Source organism: Bos grunniens, chromosome X (genome assembly GCF_055505025.1).
Source record: "Bos grunniens cultivar Pamir isolate PY7600 chromosome X, Bosgru_T2T1.0, whole genome shotgun sequence".
Taxonomy (NCBI): Eukaryota; Metazoa; Chordata; class Mammalia; order Artiodactyla; family Bovidae; genus Bos; species Bos grunniens.
Genome location: NC_141194.1, coordinates 105,711,332 through 105,725,267, shown reverse-complemented (window position 1 = coordinate 105,725,267; position 13,936 = coordinate 105,711,332). Strand labels below are relative to the sequence as shown.

The 13,936-nt window shown below is 60.3% G+C and overlaps 2 protein-coding genes across 14 annotated transcripts; one reads left to right on the top strand and one right to left on the bottom strand.

Moving 5' to 3' along the window:
* Nucleotides 1-2,188: 2,188 nt before the first annotated feature.
* EMD (emerin) lies at nucleotides 2,189-4,504 on the top strand. Its single transcript, XM_086389503.1, has 6 exons — nucleotides 2,189-2,409; nucleotides 2,508-2,615; nucleotides 2,783-2,860; nucleotides 3,037-3,170; nucleotides 3,646-3,692; nucleotides 3,775-4,504. Exons 1-6 carry the CDS (start codon nucleotides 2,328-2,330, stop codon nucleotides 4,109-4,111), a joined length of 786 nt encoding a protein of 261 aa, XP_086245629.1. The 5' UTR covers nucleotides 2,189-2,327; the 3' UTR covers nucleotides 4,112-4,504.
* A 620-nt stretch (nucleotides 4,505-5,124) lies between these two features.
* LOC147341029 (uncharacterized) lies at nucleotides 5,125-13,211 on the bottom strand. Of its 13 annotated transcripts, none has more exons than XM_086389509.1 (5): nucleotides 12,890-13,045; nucleotides 12,663-12,727; nucleotides 12,365-12,470; nucleotides 11,895-12,021; nucleotides 10,486-10,614 (listed from the first exon to the last, which is right to left on the bottom strand). In XM_086389509.1, exons 1-4 carry the CDS (start codon nucleotides 12,902-12,904, stop codon nucleotides 11,941-11,943), a joined length of 267 nt encoding a protein of 88 aa, XP_086245635.1. In that variant the 5' UTR covers nucleotides 12,905-13,045; the 3' UTR covers nucleotides 10,486-10,614; nucleotides 11,895-11,940. The 13 variants fall into 13 exon arrangements, 7 of the variants coding, with proteins under 7 accessions (XP_086245630.1, XP_086245632.1, XP_086245633.1 ...); XR_015159785.1 differs by lacking the exons at nucleotides 10,486-10,614; nucleotides 12,890-13,045 and adding exons at nucleotides 10,965-11,403; nucleotides 13,095-13,211 and having other exon boundaries at nucleotides 12,582-12,727; XR_015159784.1 differs by lacking the exon at nucleotides 10,486-10,614 and adding an exon at nucleotides 10,965-11,403 and having other exon boundaries at nucleotides 12,582-12,727; nucleotides 13,034-13,192.
* Nucleotides 13,212-13,936: the final 725 nt, after the last annotated feature.

Sequence of the window (13,936 nt, the reverse complement as noted above, 5' to 3'; positions counted from 1 at the left end):
GGTGGGCTGCCATCTATGGGATCACACAGAGTCGGACACGACTGAAGTGACTTAGCAGTAGCAGTAGCAGCAACTCTGCCCACTCTTCCCAGGAAGACTCCCCTCAAGGCCCCAGATTTCCACTACCAGCTCCTCTGCTGACTCGGAATCCCCAGTGGGCCACGCTGTCCAGGTTATGACCCCGAGGGCTAGGTACTGGCTAGGGGAACATCCATGAATGAATTGCTGCACTGGGTGCCCCTGCATAAGTCCCCTCCTTCTCTGGGCCCCTAATTTCTCCTCAATGTGATGGTGGCGGTGCCAAGGGCCTCTCAGCTCTGATGGTCAAGGGCTTGCCTGGTTTCTGGTGGTTTGATACAGGTCTGCCTGCAGTGGGGCTGGCATAGGGTTCCAGGTGGGCTCGTGTGCAGGAGACTATCACAGGTCAGCCATGTGGTGCCATCTGTGGTGGGACCTCATAGTGGGGCAACTGGGGGAGAGGGAAATAAAAGGCAGAGGGCCAAGGCAGGTGCCGGGGAGGGGGTGCTCCCAGAGGAGAAGGCAAACTTAGAATTCCTTGACCTCATAAGGAAACGGCTTGGGTCTGTATGGGGCGGGGGTTGGCAAGGGGAGGCCGGCCTCCGGGACAGGGGCCAGCACTGCAAAAGAAGGCTTGAAGAGGTGCTGGGGAATCTGATCTGGCCCAAACTCCAAATTCCGTGAAGCTGGCTCTGAGGAGCCCAGAGCCCAAATGCCATCTCCCTCCCTGCTCGGAGATAAGCAGCAAGACCCTTGCCCTGCCTGGGGCATTGCCCCTCATCCGACCATGCATATGTGGGGCCCTCATATTTTGGGAGATGGAGAAAGCCTCATCTCTAAAACCTGGCCAACAGCAACCTTGTGGAGGGGCTTCGTATGTGGTTAAACCAGGACCCCATCTTCTCTCCACCCCATGAACGAACTTTCGCTGAGACCAAGGCTGTGATCCTCACCAACTGGGCAAGTCTACCAGCCTTCATCCCAGTTCCGGGAGAGGCACTTCAGTTTCCCCTCATTCCATTGGCTGGCTTTGTTAGAACGTGACTGTCATCTCCTTCCTAATTTCAGGGTCTTTCCTGACCAAGGCTCTCACCAACTCCCTGTGACAGGCCCCCCGCTGCCTTCCATGGTTTGCCCCCCTCAGTCCCCTGGCCCCCCTGCCCGGGAGGCCCCCTCTGCGCTCCCACGGCCCTGAAGCCCACTGAGACCCAGGTGCTCAGAGCACATTATCGGAAGCCCGGGGCAGTTCCCTCTGGCAGCCTTCTGGGTCACGCTGGGTTCAGGGGCCATCCCAGCCATGGAGGGGAAGCCCCTCGCGCCTCGGGTGGACTGCCGGTGGGTAAAGCAGGCACCCGCCATCTCTGCATGCATCGCATCACAGGGCGCCCCGTGCCAATGCCCATTGGCATGCCCGGGCCCCTTCCAAGGCTGCTGGCTCCTGGAGCGCTGGTGGCCTCCTAGCCCAGTGCCCCATTTCCTCTGAGGTGCAGGGGGGAGGGAGGGAGGTGGTGGGAACCGGCGGGCGCAGGCCAGGGTCCCGCAGAGTGGGAAGGCGTGCTGGGGCAGGGGGTCTGGGAGTCTGGGGGGCGGTTTAGGGTCAGGTGGCTACAGGCTTCCTTGGTGTGGCGCGCGCGCCCCAAGCGCGCAACAGCGCCTAGTCTGGACCCGTGCTCTCCAAGGGCTTGCCCCTTCGGATCGGGCCCCTTCTCGCAGCTGCCGGCGATGCGCCTGGCTGGGGCGCGGCCAGGGACCCCCAAGCGCCGGAGCAGAGGGGCAGTTGGGTCCGAGCGGAGTCCACGTGACTCAGGGAGGGCGAGCCCCGCCCAGCGCGCAGCTCCGCCGGGCTCCCACATCCTGGGCAGTTCCTGCTGGTTGCACGGCCACAGGCCCCGCCCCTCCACCCTTCTGACCCGAATAGCCGAGAGGGTGACGTCGCGGCTCGCGGGCCCCGCCCCGCTCCCAAGCCGGGGCGGGTCTAAGCTAGTTCCCGTCGCGCCCAGGCCCCGCCCCTCACTGGGGTCCAGCCCTAAATGCGCTAGCGTGTGACGTCTCTGGGCTCGCGAGCCCCGCCCCTCCCCGCCCGTTCCCAAGGCTCCACCAATCTGCGCTGGCAGCTCTCTGCGAGGCCCGGCCCCCGCTCCGCGCAGCGCGCGCTGCCCGCTGAGACCGCGACTGTGACGCGGGAGTGACGCGCGCGTAGCCGCTCCCGAGGCACTCCTGTTGCCCCCGCCGCGCTCCGAGGCCGTCGTCTCTCGGCCGGTGTTGCAAGGCCCAGGCCTCCCCCAGGCCTCCGCCGCCCGCTGCCCGCCATGGACGACTACGCAGCCCTGTCGGACTCCGAGCTGGCCGCCGTGCTGCGCCAGTACAACATCCCACACGGGCCCGTCGTCGGTACGCGGTGGACGGAGGGCGGGCCCGCTCCCCGCGCTTAGCCCCGCGGCCCCCTCCCGGCCCGCTCCCTGACCGCCCTGTGCCCCGCGTCTGATCAGGTTCCACTCGCAAGCTCTACGAAAAGAAAATCTTCGAGTATGAGTCCCAGAGGCGGAGGCTCTCGCCCCCGAGCTCGTCCGCATCCTCTTTCTCCTATCGGTTCTCGGGTGAGGCTCCCGTCCCAGGGCCCCGCCTGGCCGCCCTTGGGGACACGGTTTGGGGGACGCTAAGGAAGGGGTCGCGGGGGTGTGGCCAGGGCACTGGCTGGAAGGGGCGCGGGGGAAACGGGAGGGGACCCCTGTGGGCCAATGGTCCTAGCCCCTCCCCCATTCAGACTTAGATTCGGCGTCCGTGGACTCGGATATGTATGATCTGCCCAAGAAAGAGGACGCCTTACTTTACCAGAGCAAGGGTAAGGCAAGGGTGGGGTGGGCAGTCTGACACCTTCCTTCCAGTGTCAGCCAGAACCTGAGACCTCAACCCCAAGCGTCCTGCAGGCCCCCCCTCCCAGTGGGATTCAGATTAGGGCCATCGGGCCAGGTGGGGACACCATTGCCCCTTCTGCTACCGCTGCCCCCCCTTCCCAAGGCTATAATGATGACTACTATGAGGAGAGTTACTTGACCACCAGGACTTACGGGGAACCTGAGTCTATGGGCACATCCAAGGGCTTCCGCCAGCCCTCAGCTTCACTCTCAGATGCTGACCCCTTTCACCGCCAGGTGAGCTGAGTTGTCGGGCACCCTGTACTTGGGTACAACCTGAGGGGGTCCTCATGGGGTTTGGATGAGTCAAGGGGACCACTGGGCGCAAATGGTAGTTCAGAAACCTCTAGGGAGAGGTGGGGCCTGCAGACACCTGCCAGGTCAGGGCCTTTGCGAGGCGGGGGGGGGCGGGCTGTCAGAACTGTTTTGACTAATGTGCCCAGGACGTGCCCTAGCTCTGGTCTGGGATCTAGGTTTGAGCTCTTTTTGAGACTACTGGGATAGAAAGTAGGTTTCAGGCAGCTGGAACAAGTGGCACGGCCCTGCAGACATAAGGCTGAGGACCAAGAAGGGGGTCTGGAGGGTGGCAGGGCCCAGGCCTTTAAGCAGTGTTCAGAACAGGCTGGGAAGGGCAGTTTGGACTGAGGGTATGACCTGTCATACCTACATCAACCGTGACAATAGGTATCCTCACTCTGATTCACTTCTGTAGGTCCGTGATGACAATCTTTTCTCTTTGGAAGAGGAAGGCAAGGATCGGTGAGTATTAAGGCGAGCCAGGGGCTGGGGCTGATTCAGGGCTCAGGCTGTCCTGGTCTACCTGCTGCACTCTTTGCCTCAGGGAACGCCTCCTGTATGGCCAGGACAGTGCCTACCAGAACATCGCACACTACCGCCCTATTTCCAACATCTCCAGAAGCTCCCTGGGCCTGTCCTATTATCCCACATCCTCCTCCACCTCGAGTGTGTCCTCATCTTCATCTTCGGCCCCTTCGTGGCTCACCCGCAGAGCCATCCGGCCTGAAAAGCAGGCCCCTGGGGCTGCCGGCCTGGGCCAGGATCGCCAGGTCCCACTCTGGGGCCAGGTGCTGCTGTTCCTGGTCTTTGCTGCCTTCCTGCTCTTTGTTTACTACTTCATGCAGGCCGAGGATGGCAACCCCTTCTGGGCAGAGCCCTAAGGGTCTGACCTCGTACCTTGGAGGCCAGCTCCTCTTGGAAGCCCTGGCTGACTGCCTTATCAGTGTTTGTTGGGGGAGGGGGGTTGGGGCTTTTCTGTGTGTTCTAGCTTGGGGTTACCAGGACAGGGGCAATGTTTGCTGACCCCTGCCCTGTCCTGCCAGGGAGGCAGCAGGCCTGGGCCCTCCGCGGCATGGTGGGCCTGCTTCTGGATCCTCCTGGCCCTGCTTGCCTGTCACCCTTCGGGCCTAGGAGGGCAAGACCCTTCTCCTGGAGAGGAGAACATGGTTTTGGTCATCGCATGCCTCCTATTTGTCGTCACCTCATGGGGGGATTAACCAAAGGCCACCCTGAGTTTGTTTTCGTGGACACAATAAAAGACCATTTATTTTTAATGTGTGGGTTCTTCTCTTTAACATGGGGAGGGGTTGGGCTGCCCCCTGCTAAAGGTTTCCAGGCCTTGGGTCTCCAGAATTGCCATCCAACTTTGTCAGTTCATCCTTTTGTCCTCTGAGCCTGAGATAGGGATCATAGGCTACCCATAGACTCATTTATGTTCTGCTTTTGGTGCATGCTCCCTGACATGTTATCAGAAGCTCTTGTAAGTGCTTATAAAAAATAGTCACACAGAGAGCCCACTGGGAAACGCAGGTGAGGCTGCTTGCACCATGTCAGTTCTGGGTGTTTCAACTGGGACCAGCAGACACCAACCGTGGTGTCCAAGGGCAGAGTGATGGGAAGCAAACGAGGCATCTGCTTGATGGGCTGTTTCTGCTGGAAAGCTGGTTGTCTAATGACAGGGGAAGGCTTTCAGTCCTCTGAATGTTTCATCCCCTTTCAGTAAACCAGTTCCTCACCTGGGTATTACCCACAAGGTTTTCTGCTGTGGGCATTTCACAATTTTCACAGTTTACATGTGATTTTTAACATCTAGTTGGAGAAAGAAATGGTAACCCACTCCAGTATTCTTGCCTGGAGAATCCCATGGACAGAGGAGCCTGGCAGGCTGCAGTCCATGGGGTCGCTAAGAGTCTGACACGACTGAGCGACCATCACTCACTTAACATCAAGTGCTAAGGAAACCTGGGGTAGAATGGCACACTGTGCGCCTGGGCTCCACACTGCCTGTAGAGGGCAGTAAAGTCTGGAGAAGCAAGCACACAAAAGGGAAGCAGAGGCACCCGCCGGGCCACCATTGGGTGGGACCCTGGCACCTCAGCTCTGATGGGCTCCTTCCTACAGGTGGCAGGACTTGGCAGGGCCTGCCCTCTCACCTGCACATGCACCATGGGCTCCTGAGCCTTTGGGGCTCTCTGCTGTCTACAGCTGCTGGGTAAGCTCTGCTCAGGGCCAGGACTGGAACTTTTCTACCAAAGCTCCCGGACATTTCTTTTTACTGCATCCTAGTCTCTGCACTTTTGTGGGGTGGGGTGGGTGTTTTCTTAAAAGCAACAGGCTTTTTTTGTGCATTTCAAGTACACCAAAAAGAAATGGCTTCTCATATTCTCACCCCTCCCAGAGCCCCAGCCTCCCTCGTTTGCTGCTAGGCACTCCCACCTGACTCCTGTGGCACCCAGTCCACTGTGGCCGGGACACCCCTGGGCCCCCAGCATCTGTCTCATGCCATCCTAGACCAAGAGCTGAGACACGGATGCTCCGTGGTGGGCAGTGGGCATAGGCAGGAGGTGTGGCCTGCTGATCTGTGACCACAGGGCAGGTGGTCAAATCGGTGAACTGGAGGGGGGTGAACAAGGAGTCCCATCGTCAGGGCATCAGAACTCTGTAGGGGCATGGCGCAACATCTCATTTCAAGTGATCTCAAGTGCTCCTCCTGGGAGTGGCTGTGCAGCAGGAGCCCCACAAGGTCCTGGTGAAGAGGAGGGATTGCAGGGAGGAAGGGGAGAGAGATGGCATGGCCTCTGGACGAAATGGTCCCCTCCGGGCTTCAGACCCTCCATCTGCAGGACCGAGGGGGAGGCTAGATGTGCTTGGCAACCACTGCCATGTCTGAAGGAAGATGGAGTCGCCTCCCAGGTGACATAGTCTCCCCCTTTTATTTCCCATGGGTGACCACATCCATTGATCACCATGCACCAGACGGAGGGTTTCTGAGGGCCTTGCTTCAAAATCACTGCCCCAGGGCTCTGAGATACCTGCCCCCCAGAGAGCTCTCTTGAGGACTCTGGACCTCCCTCCAGACTCCCACCAGGCTTAGCCTTGCTTTCAAGGCCCTGGACCCCCATAAGGGTGCCTGAATGCCTTCAAGTGCTCTGGGCACCCCAGCCCAAAGCTTTGGAGGGCTCCGTGAGCCCCCAAGAGACCTCAATCTTCCAAGTCCCCACCTAGGGCTTTCCAGGGCTCTGAGACCAATCTCCAGGCTCTGCCTGGACCATGGGCTGCAGTGGTACTGGGAGCACAGCAGGGGGCAGCAGCTTCCTAGCGTGCAGGGCACCTCCTGCCATCTTAGGTACCACCAGAGTGGAGTCGGGGGATGGTGGTGGTGGTTGGCAGACATGGAGGAGCTCGGGAGGCCCTGAATGAGGCAACTGAGCTGGTAGCTTCGGACCCTGCCAAACAGCCTGAGCAGCATCCCTGGTGGAGCAGAGAGAGAAGTGCCCAGGAGGTATGGCAAGCAGGAGGAGCTCCTGATGCCACCATTGACATCGGCCGCACCCTCCCCCCGCCTCCTGGTCTAGTGGAAGTAGCAGACAGCATTCCACAATCTAGGACCACTCCCACCTTGACCACTCTACTGGGCTAGTCCCAGCACTGAAGAAGCAGCCATCCAAGAGTGGGTACAAGCCCGTGGGTCCACAAGGATGAACCTCCCCAAGGGACTCAAGAAAAGGAGGGTGTCACTGTTACTGCCCCTGGGGCTGGCCTTTGGCCTTAGGCTCAGCATACCCATGCCCTGGAAACTATCCCCAGCCCCTCCCCAGGGAAGGCAGGAAATCAGTGAAACAAATCAAGTCCTACCCAGAGAAGTCCCCTACCACTGGGGAGAGCCAGGTAGAGAGGTCCTCCCAGAAAGCCCCTTCTCACCTCTGCCGGCCCACCAGGCACCACTCCTCTACCCAGACTCACCCAGATTCTCCTGCCTGCTGCCTGGACCAGCCTGCCAAGAGCAGACAGTCCTCCCTGCCATCAGTCCTCCCTGCCATCCCGTGTCCCAAAGCCTGCTTGATGGGGGACCGGAAGGGGGAATGGCCCCAGAGGAGAGCATAACCAGACCTATCCCCTCCCTGGATGCCACATCACACCTGGGCGGTCATGACGCCCGCGGGGCGGCAAGGGGAGAAGCTGGAACCTGCAGGGGGAACAACCCTGAGGACAGCCCCAAGGAGATGCCACGGGCCAGACCAGGCCAGAGCCTCGACCAGGCAGGGGCAGGAGGGAGTGAGACAGGGTGCCACCTCTGGAGGGCTTCTGGAGAGGGAGACATGCAGATGGCACCAGGAGCTCATCTGCTGGGGGCAAGCGGCCTGAGACCTGGTCCCCAGGAGCAGAGGAGGGGTCCAGCCACAGACGCCCGCCGGGGCCCTTCTTCCCTACTAAGACTGGGGAGGGGGTGTCTGGTCACACTGTGGGGAGCGGCCCCCGCATCCTACAGGTCCTGTCTGCTCTGAGTCAGGGGGACGGGAGAGCTGACCACTCCCACAACAGAGCAGCCCCCCCCCCCGCCCCAGGGAACCCCTGCACCCCACTCTCCCTGGTGCCTGCTCCCCCAGGAGGGTGTGCCGGACCTAGATGAAGTGAGGGGCACAGCGCCCCTCAGGATGGGACGGCCACCCACAGAGAGAGAGCTTCGGCATTTCAATGACGGTGACAAAGCTCTAGAGACCCTTGGAGGTCCCGCACGGCCCCTGGTCTGGGCAGCCACACCACACTCCAGGGCGCAGGGCCAGGGCACTGACGGGCACCCCGCTGGAACCCTGATGGAGGCAGTGAGCCAAAGGGGGAGCAGCCGATAAGTCAAGGTCAGTGAATGTGAGGAGTGATGGACGCTGGCCTCCAGGAACTCGAGTGTGTGTGTGTGTGTGTGTGACCCAGTTCCAGGTCCCAGCTGTGGACGAGTCACAGTCAGCAAACATGAGTAATGGATACTGGCCGCCAGGAACTCGAGTGTGTGTGCATCTGCATGTCTGTGTGTATCATCCAGCTCCACGTCCCAGCTGTGGACAGGTCCCCAGAGGACAAGGCCCGCCACCTACAGCAGCCTCCTCCACAGCCCATGGACACCCCCAGGAGGACTTATGCACCCAGAAGGGGCACGCTGTGCTGCTCAGAGGTCAGGCTGGCCTCAGCCAGCTCCACCACTCGCCACAGACGTCTGCAAGGTCCCCATGAGCCCAGGGAGGCCACAGCCTGGGGAGCGGGGCTGAATGAGGGGGACTGCTCCCGGACCCAGCACCGGCGGAGGCTGGACTACTCCAGATGCCTGAGCTCCAAAGGTCAGGCACCATCATGCCCAGTGGGCGGAGGATGAGGACAAGGGTGAAGCCCGAGGCAGGCGGACAGTGAGGTGGGGCCGGGTCGCTGCCCAGTCTGTGCCCATCCACCAGGCAGGTACCTGCAGGAGCTCCGCGAGGCACAGAGGCCGGGCAGCAGGAGAGGGAGGACAGTGCCCACGCAGCCCTGGGCCTGAGGGCATGCTTGAGGAAGGCAGCCCTGAGGGCGAAGACGGCAGGGCAGAGGCCCCTTGTCGGTCCTTGTGCCCGGGGCTCAGGGGCTGCAAGGCGGCTCTACTTAGGGGAACAGTCAGCAGGCCCAAGAGTGTGGGACCGCTGGGGGGCTCAAGCCTCTCCAGGGGACCCCGGGACCCTGCGGCGGCCCCACATCCTGGCCGAGGGGTGTCCCCATGAGTCAGGGCCACGATCCCTGAGGACAGGCCCCGCAAGCTCAGCCTCAGCCTCAGCTTCTGCCCCGGGACGGAGACAGAGAACCCGGCTCTCCTGAGGCCATAGTCATCAGGCTCGAGAAGAGTGTGGTGGCCACGGACAGGGCCAGGAGCTGTCGCCAAGGGCCCCAGCGCTGCCCAGAAGCAAGAGGCAACAGGAGGAGCCCTCACCACCCACAGAAGCTGCATGACACATTCACAGCCACCAAGCGTGTCACCGGGAAGTCCCATCTCAGTCCCAGCCAGGAGGTGGGGCAGCAGGCACATCCCCCATGAGCACAGCGAGAGTGCCTTCCTGGGACCAAAGGGACACTCAGCTGCCACCCCAGGCTGGCACCAGCCCAGTCCAGGGATACCAGGCACAGCCATTGAAGAAAAGGGGCTCATCAGCCTTCACCCCCTCAACGGGGGCCCCCTGGGAAGGAGGGGTGCGGGCAGGGCTGACCACAGGGTGGGGACACCTCGGAGGTCAGAGAGCACGGGGCCCAGGCCTGAGTGTGCACTTGCACAGCCGTGGCATGCACAGGCTGCCAGAGTGAGAAAGCTTCTGCGCCCGTTCCCAGGACTGAAGCACTGGCTGGGACGGCCCTTCGGGCTGCAGACTCCTGGGCGGAGGGCAGAGGGCACACGCCGCGGGCTCTGTGGGCCATGCTGGGATCATCACACGATCTGTTTCTCTGGCTTTCCGTGTGTTTGGTCTGCAACCATTTCAAGGTGAAAAGCCACTCTCTGCCTGTACAACACATGCCTGGCCTGGCTCAGTTCTGGGCTGCAACCCGCCACCCCTGCTTCCACAAAGGACACATTCCTGAGGGGCCTGGGCAGCCCGGGAGTCCCACACCTGGGCTCAGGGGCAGGGACACTCCTTGGAGCCTTCTCATGCGGCACGAACGTGAAGAACCTAGGCCCACGTGGGTACCGTTCTCTTCTCCACGGGGTGACCAGTGTGACCCATAAAATCACAGCAGTGGTGAGGGAGTGTCACCTCGAGATGAGTTACAAGACAAACACTGTGGCTTCCATCTCGGGGCTGCTCTGTCTCTCTGAGATCGCTGGATCTGGGGAAGGCCTGACCCGAGCAGCCCGGTGGAGAGGCCCGGTGGAGAGGCCCGGTGGGGAGGGACCGTCCCCTGCCGCAGCCCCATGAACCCTCCAGAAGCAGAGCCTACCCCCCTCCCACCCCAACACCCCAGGCAGACCAGAGGGCTGTGGCCCCGGAGAAGCCTTGACTGCAACCTGTGATGGACCCCAGGCCAGAAGCCCCAGCCAGGCCTTCTAGAATTCTGTCCTTCAGACACCTGGGAGATTACCAGTGCTGGTTGTTTTAAGGGACTACACTACATCTGGGGTAATTTGCTACACATGGTTGCATGCTAAGTCACCTCAGTCGTGTCCGACTCCTTGCGACCCCATGGACTGTAGCCTGCCAGGCTCCTCTGTCCATGGGATTCTCCAGGCAAGAGTACTAGAGTGGGTTGCCATTTCCTTCTCCAGGGGATCTTCGCAACCCACATCTCTTCTGTCTCCTGTGTTGACAGGCAGGTTTTTACGCTACCTTCACCTGGGTAGCCCCTTGTTATTCAGCAATGGGTAATTTATACACGATGACTGTAAATAGAGAAGATCACTGTAAGTCAATTGGGAGCAAACAAACTGACAAGAAACCCCAGAAACCAATAGGAAGACCCTGGAAAGTCTGGTGACACAAACTCTAAGATCGTCTGCCTAGTCAAACGCAAACCCCAAACCACAAAGTCAAGAGACAAGTGACAAAGTGGGCCAAAAAATAGTACCAAGATGTGACTCAGGGCTCATATCATTAATGTATAGAGAACTTGAACCAGTCAATAAGAAAAGACCAGTGACCCAAAGGAAAAGGGTGCAGGAGAGGGCCTTGGAAAATGCCAACCAAAGCGCCACCCCACCGCCCTGAAATGACTCCAAGAATGTACTCGGGGGCTGGGGTTCCAGAGCTGCTGGTTCTGGGCACATGGGGCAGCTGGACACTGGCATTGCTTTTCTTTTTTTTTTTAAATAATATTTGTTTTTATTTATTTCTTTGACCGTGCTAGGTCTTAGTTGCAGCATGTGGGATCTACTTCCCTGACCAGGGATCGAACCCCTGGCCCCCTGCTTTGGGAGCATGGAGCCTTAGCCACTGGACCACCAGGGAAATCCCTGGCATTGCTTTTCATCTGTGGCTCCAACTGGATGGCGGGCCATCCTGGAGCCAAAGACAGACAAGCCTAGGCAACGACTGGCCAAAGAAGTGGGTGATGGCGCTGGGTGTTGAGGAGGTCTGGGCAGCATCACCCAGGAGCTGGGAGCTCCTCTTGGTGAGGAACGTGTGGCAGGAAAGGCAGTGGCTTCCCACCAGCGAGAGAAGGCTGACCACACCTGCAGACCAGACAACTGTCAGGGCAGTTCCTGGGCAGACAACCCCCTTGCTGCTCTCCGCGCGTGTGTGCTAAGTCGCTTCAGTCGTGTCTGACTCTTCACAACCCCGTGGACTGTAGCCCACCGGCTCCTCTGTCCATGGGATTCTCCAGGCAAGAATCCTGCAGTGGGTTGCCATGCCCTCCTCCACGGGTCTTCCCAACTCAAGGATTGAACCCACATCTCCTTACATCTCCTGCATCGGAAGGTGGGTTCTTTGCCACTAGCACCACCTGGGAAGCTCTTCGGGTCTCCATGCTCCCCCAGACCCACACTTGGTCCTAGGGCCGATGTTCCTTTCCCATCCCTGACCTCAGCATGTAGGCCTTTTTCCTCTGCCTCATCAGATAGTTCGTCCCCACACCCAGGCACAGGATCTGATCTCGCCCCACCCTCCTACGTGTCCAGATGTTATCAGCCCAAGTGAGGAGCTGTTGAGCAACTCAACAAACCTGACACCTGATCCTGCCTGGGCTGTGGATAGCCCCTCCTTCGGCTTCAGGCAGGGAAGGGTGAGGACTGCTCAATGGGAAGCCCCAGATCTCGCGAGAACCACCAGCCTCGTGGCTTTTCCCAGCCCTGCGGGAGAAGGGCAGGTGGCACACACCTAGGAGTCTCAGGCCTCTAGAGCAGCGCGCTTACTGTGGGGTTTCTAGACCAGCAGCGGCAGCAGCACTGGGAGCTTGTTGGAGTCACAAATGCTCAACCCCCACCTCAGATGTGCAAGATCAGAGATTCTAGGGCGGTGCCCTATGGTCTGGCTTTGAGTGAGCCCTCTAGGTGTTCTCACGACCCTTCCAGCATGAGAACCAGCGTCAGGATGGATGGTTTCTTTTTTTTTTTTTTTTAACGATGGATGGTTTCTGATCACATCCACTGCTAGTGAAGCCAGGAGCTTTCTCTCCCTGCTGGGTTCACTCACCTTGACCTCCAGGGAAGAGGCAGGCAGCAGGCACTGAGGGCTGCAACCATAGGCGGTCCTGGAGAACAGGAGTGCTTGGGCAAGATTCCCTCCCAGCGGGCCACACCTGTCGAGTGACAGGGGGAAGACTGTGTTACTTTGGGCCCTCCCCACCTCCAGAAGCATGGCACCCCTGGCCGACTCCACGTTTCTGGGCACTGGGCTCAGCTCTGCCCACCTCTCCCTTGTTACTCCGTGTGGGGCGGGGGGAAGGGGGCAGGATCCGGGCTTCACAGAGAATCATCCCAGTCACACTCACGGGCTGTGGAACACGGTGGGCCGGGCAATGGGTGGGAGCGGCTGGAGGCGGCCAGATTCGAGACCCTGGGAGGGTGGAAGGCATCAAGACCGCAGGTCAAGGCCGCCCTCAGACGCCAGGACTGGAGGGAGGGGCCAAGCGAAGACCCCCTGACCCTGCCCTTTGGCATATTGGCGGGGTTGCCGCCCACCCTCCCCACTCCCACGGTCCTTGGGCACCCCTAATACACTGTCCTGGGCCATCCGCCCTCAGTACAGCAGGGGGAGTCCTGCCGGGAGCAGGGGGTGGGGCCCCGACGGAATCCCCAAGGTCTCCAGGGCCCTGGGCTCTGGGGAGACGTCTCTTCGCCCTCTCCCCAGTAAAAGACGCACAACCCAGCTAACTGCGGGGCTTTGGCCCCGCCCAGGACCCAGAAGGCAGGCTGCTGTGCACCGAGATGGAGGTGGGGACGCGAAGCTGGGGGCCGTTTCCGTGCTTCGAGCCCCGCCCTGAGCGTCCCCGCGGCAGTCGCCTCTCGCTCCCCTCCTCAGGCCGCCCACCGGAAGCCGTGGCGTACCGCCTTCCTGCCCACCTCTTCCGGCTGGCTTCACCAATGACCATGCTCGATTCCTGAGAAGACCCGCCCTCCAGCTCCAAGCAAGCCTGTCCCTCTTTCTGACGGGCAGCTCTGTGACCCAATCATAGCAGGCCGATCGCGTAAGCTCCGCCTTCCGCCCAGCAGTCTGTCTCTTTTTCCTCAGTCCGTAGTCGGGCGTGCTGTGGGCCCCTGGACTTTCCGGCGGGGAGATCCAGACTGTCCGTGCAGAGTCACGCATAGAGTGATCCGATGTGTATACGCCAAGCCCTGCTGTGTGCCTTTGGTGTGAGCTTGTATTCTGAAGGAATTAAGTTCACGGGAAGTTACAGGGAAATGCCCCTCCCGTTGTTGCCCCAGCATCAGCTTGTTGCGTAGCCAGTGGACCGTCACACCAGGAGATGGCATTGGTACCATCGGAAAGCTGCTCAGGGTTCTCGGTGTGTGTGTGTGCGTGCGCGCCAGTGGTTAGGACACCGCACTCCCACTGCCGGTGGCCTGGGTTCGATTTCTGGTTGGGGAGCTGGGATGCAGCATGCCTCACCATGTGCTCGCTCGTGTGTGCGCACACACACGCACACACACACACACACACAGACGTCAGTACGTTAATGAAACCATGCACTTTGAAACCCGGGATGGGCCTTTGTTCCATCACACCCTGCCCTTAAGATCCATCCATCTCAATCAATAGTTGGTT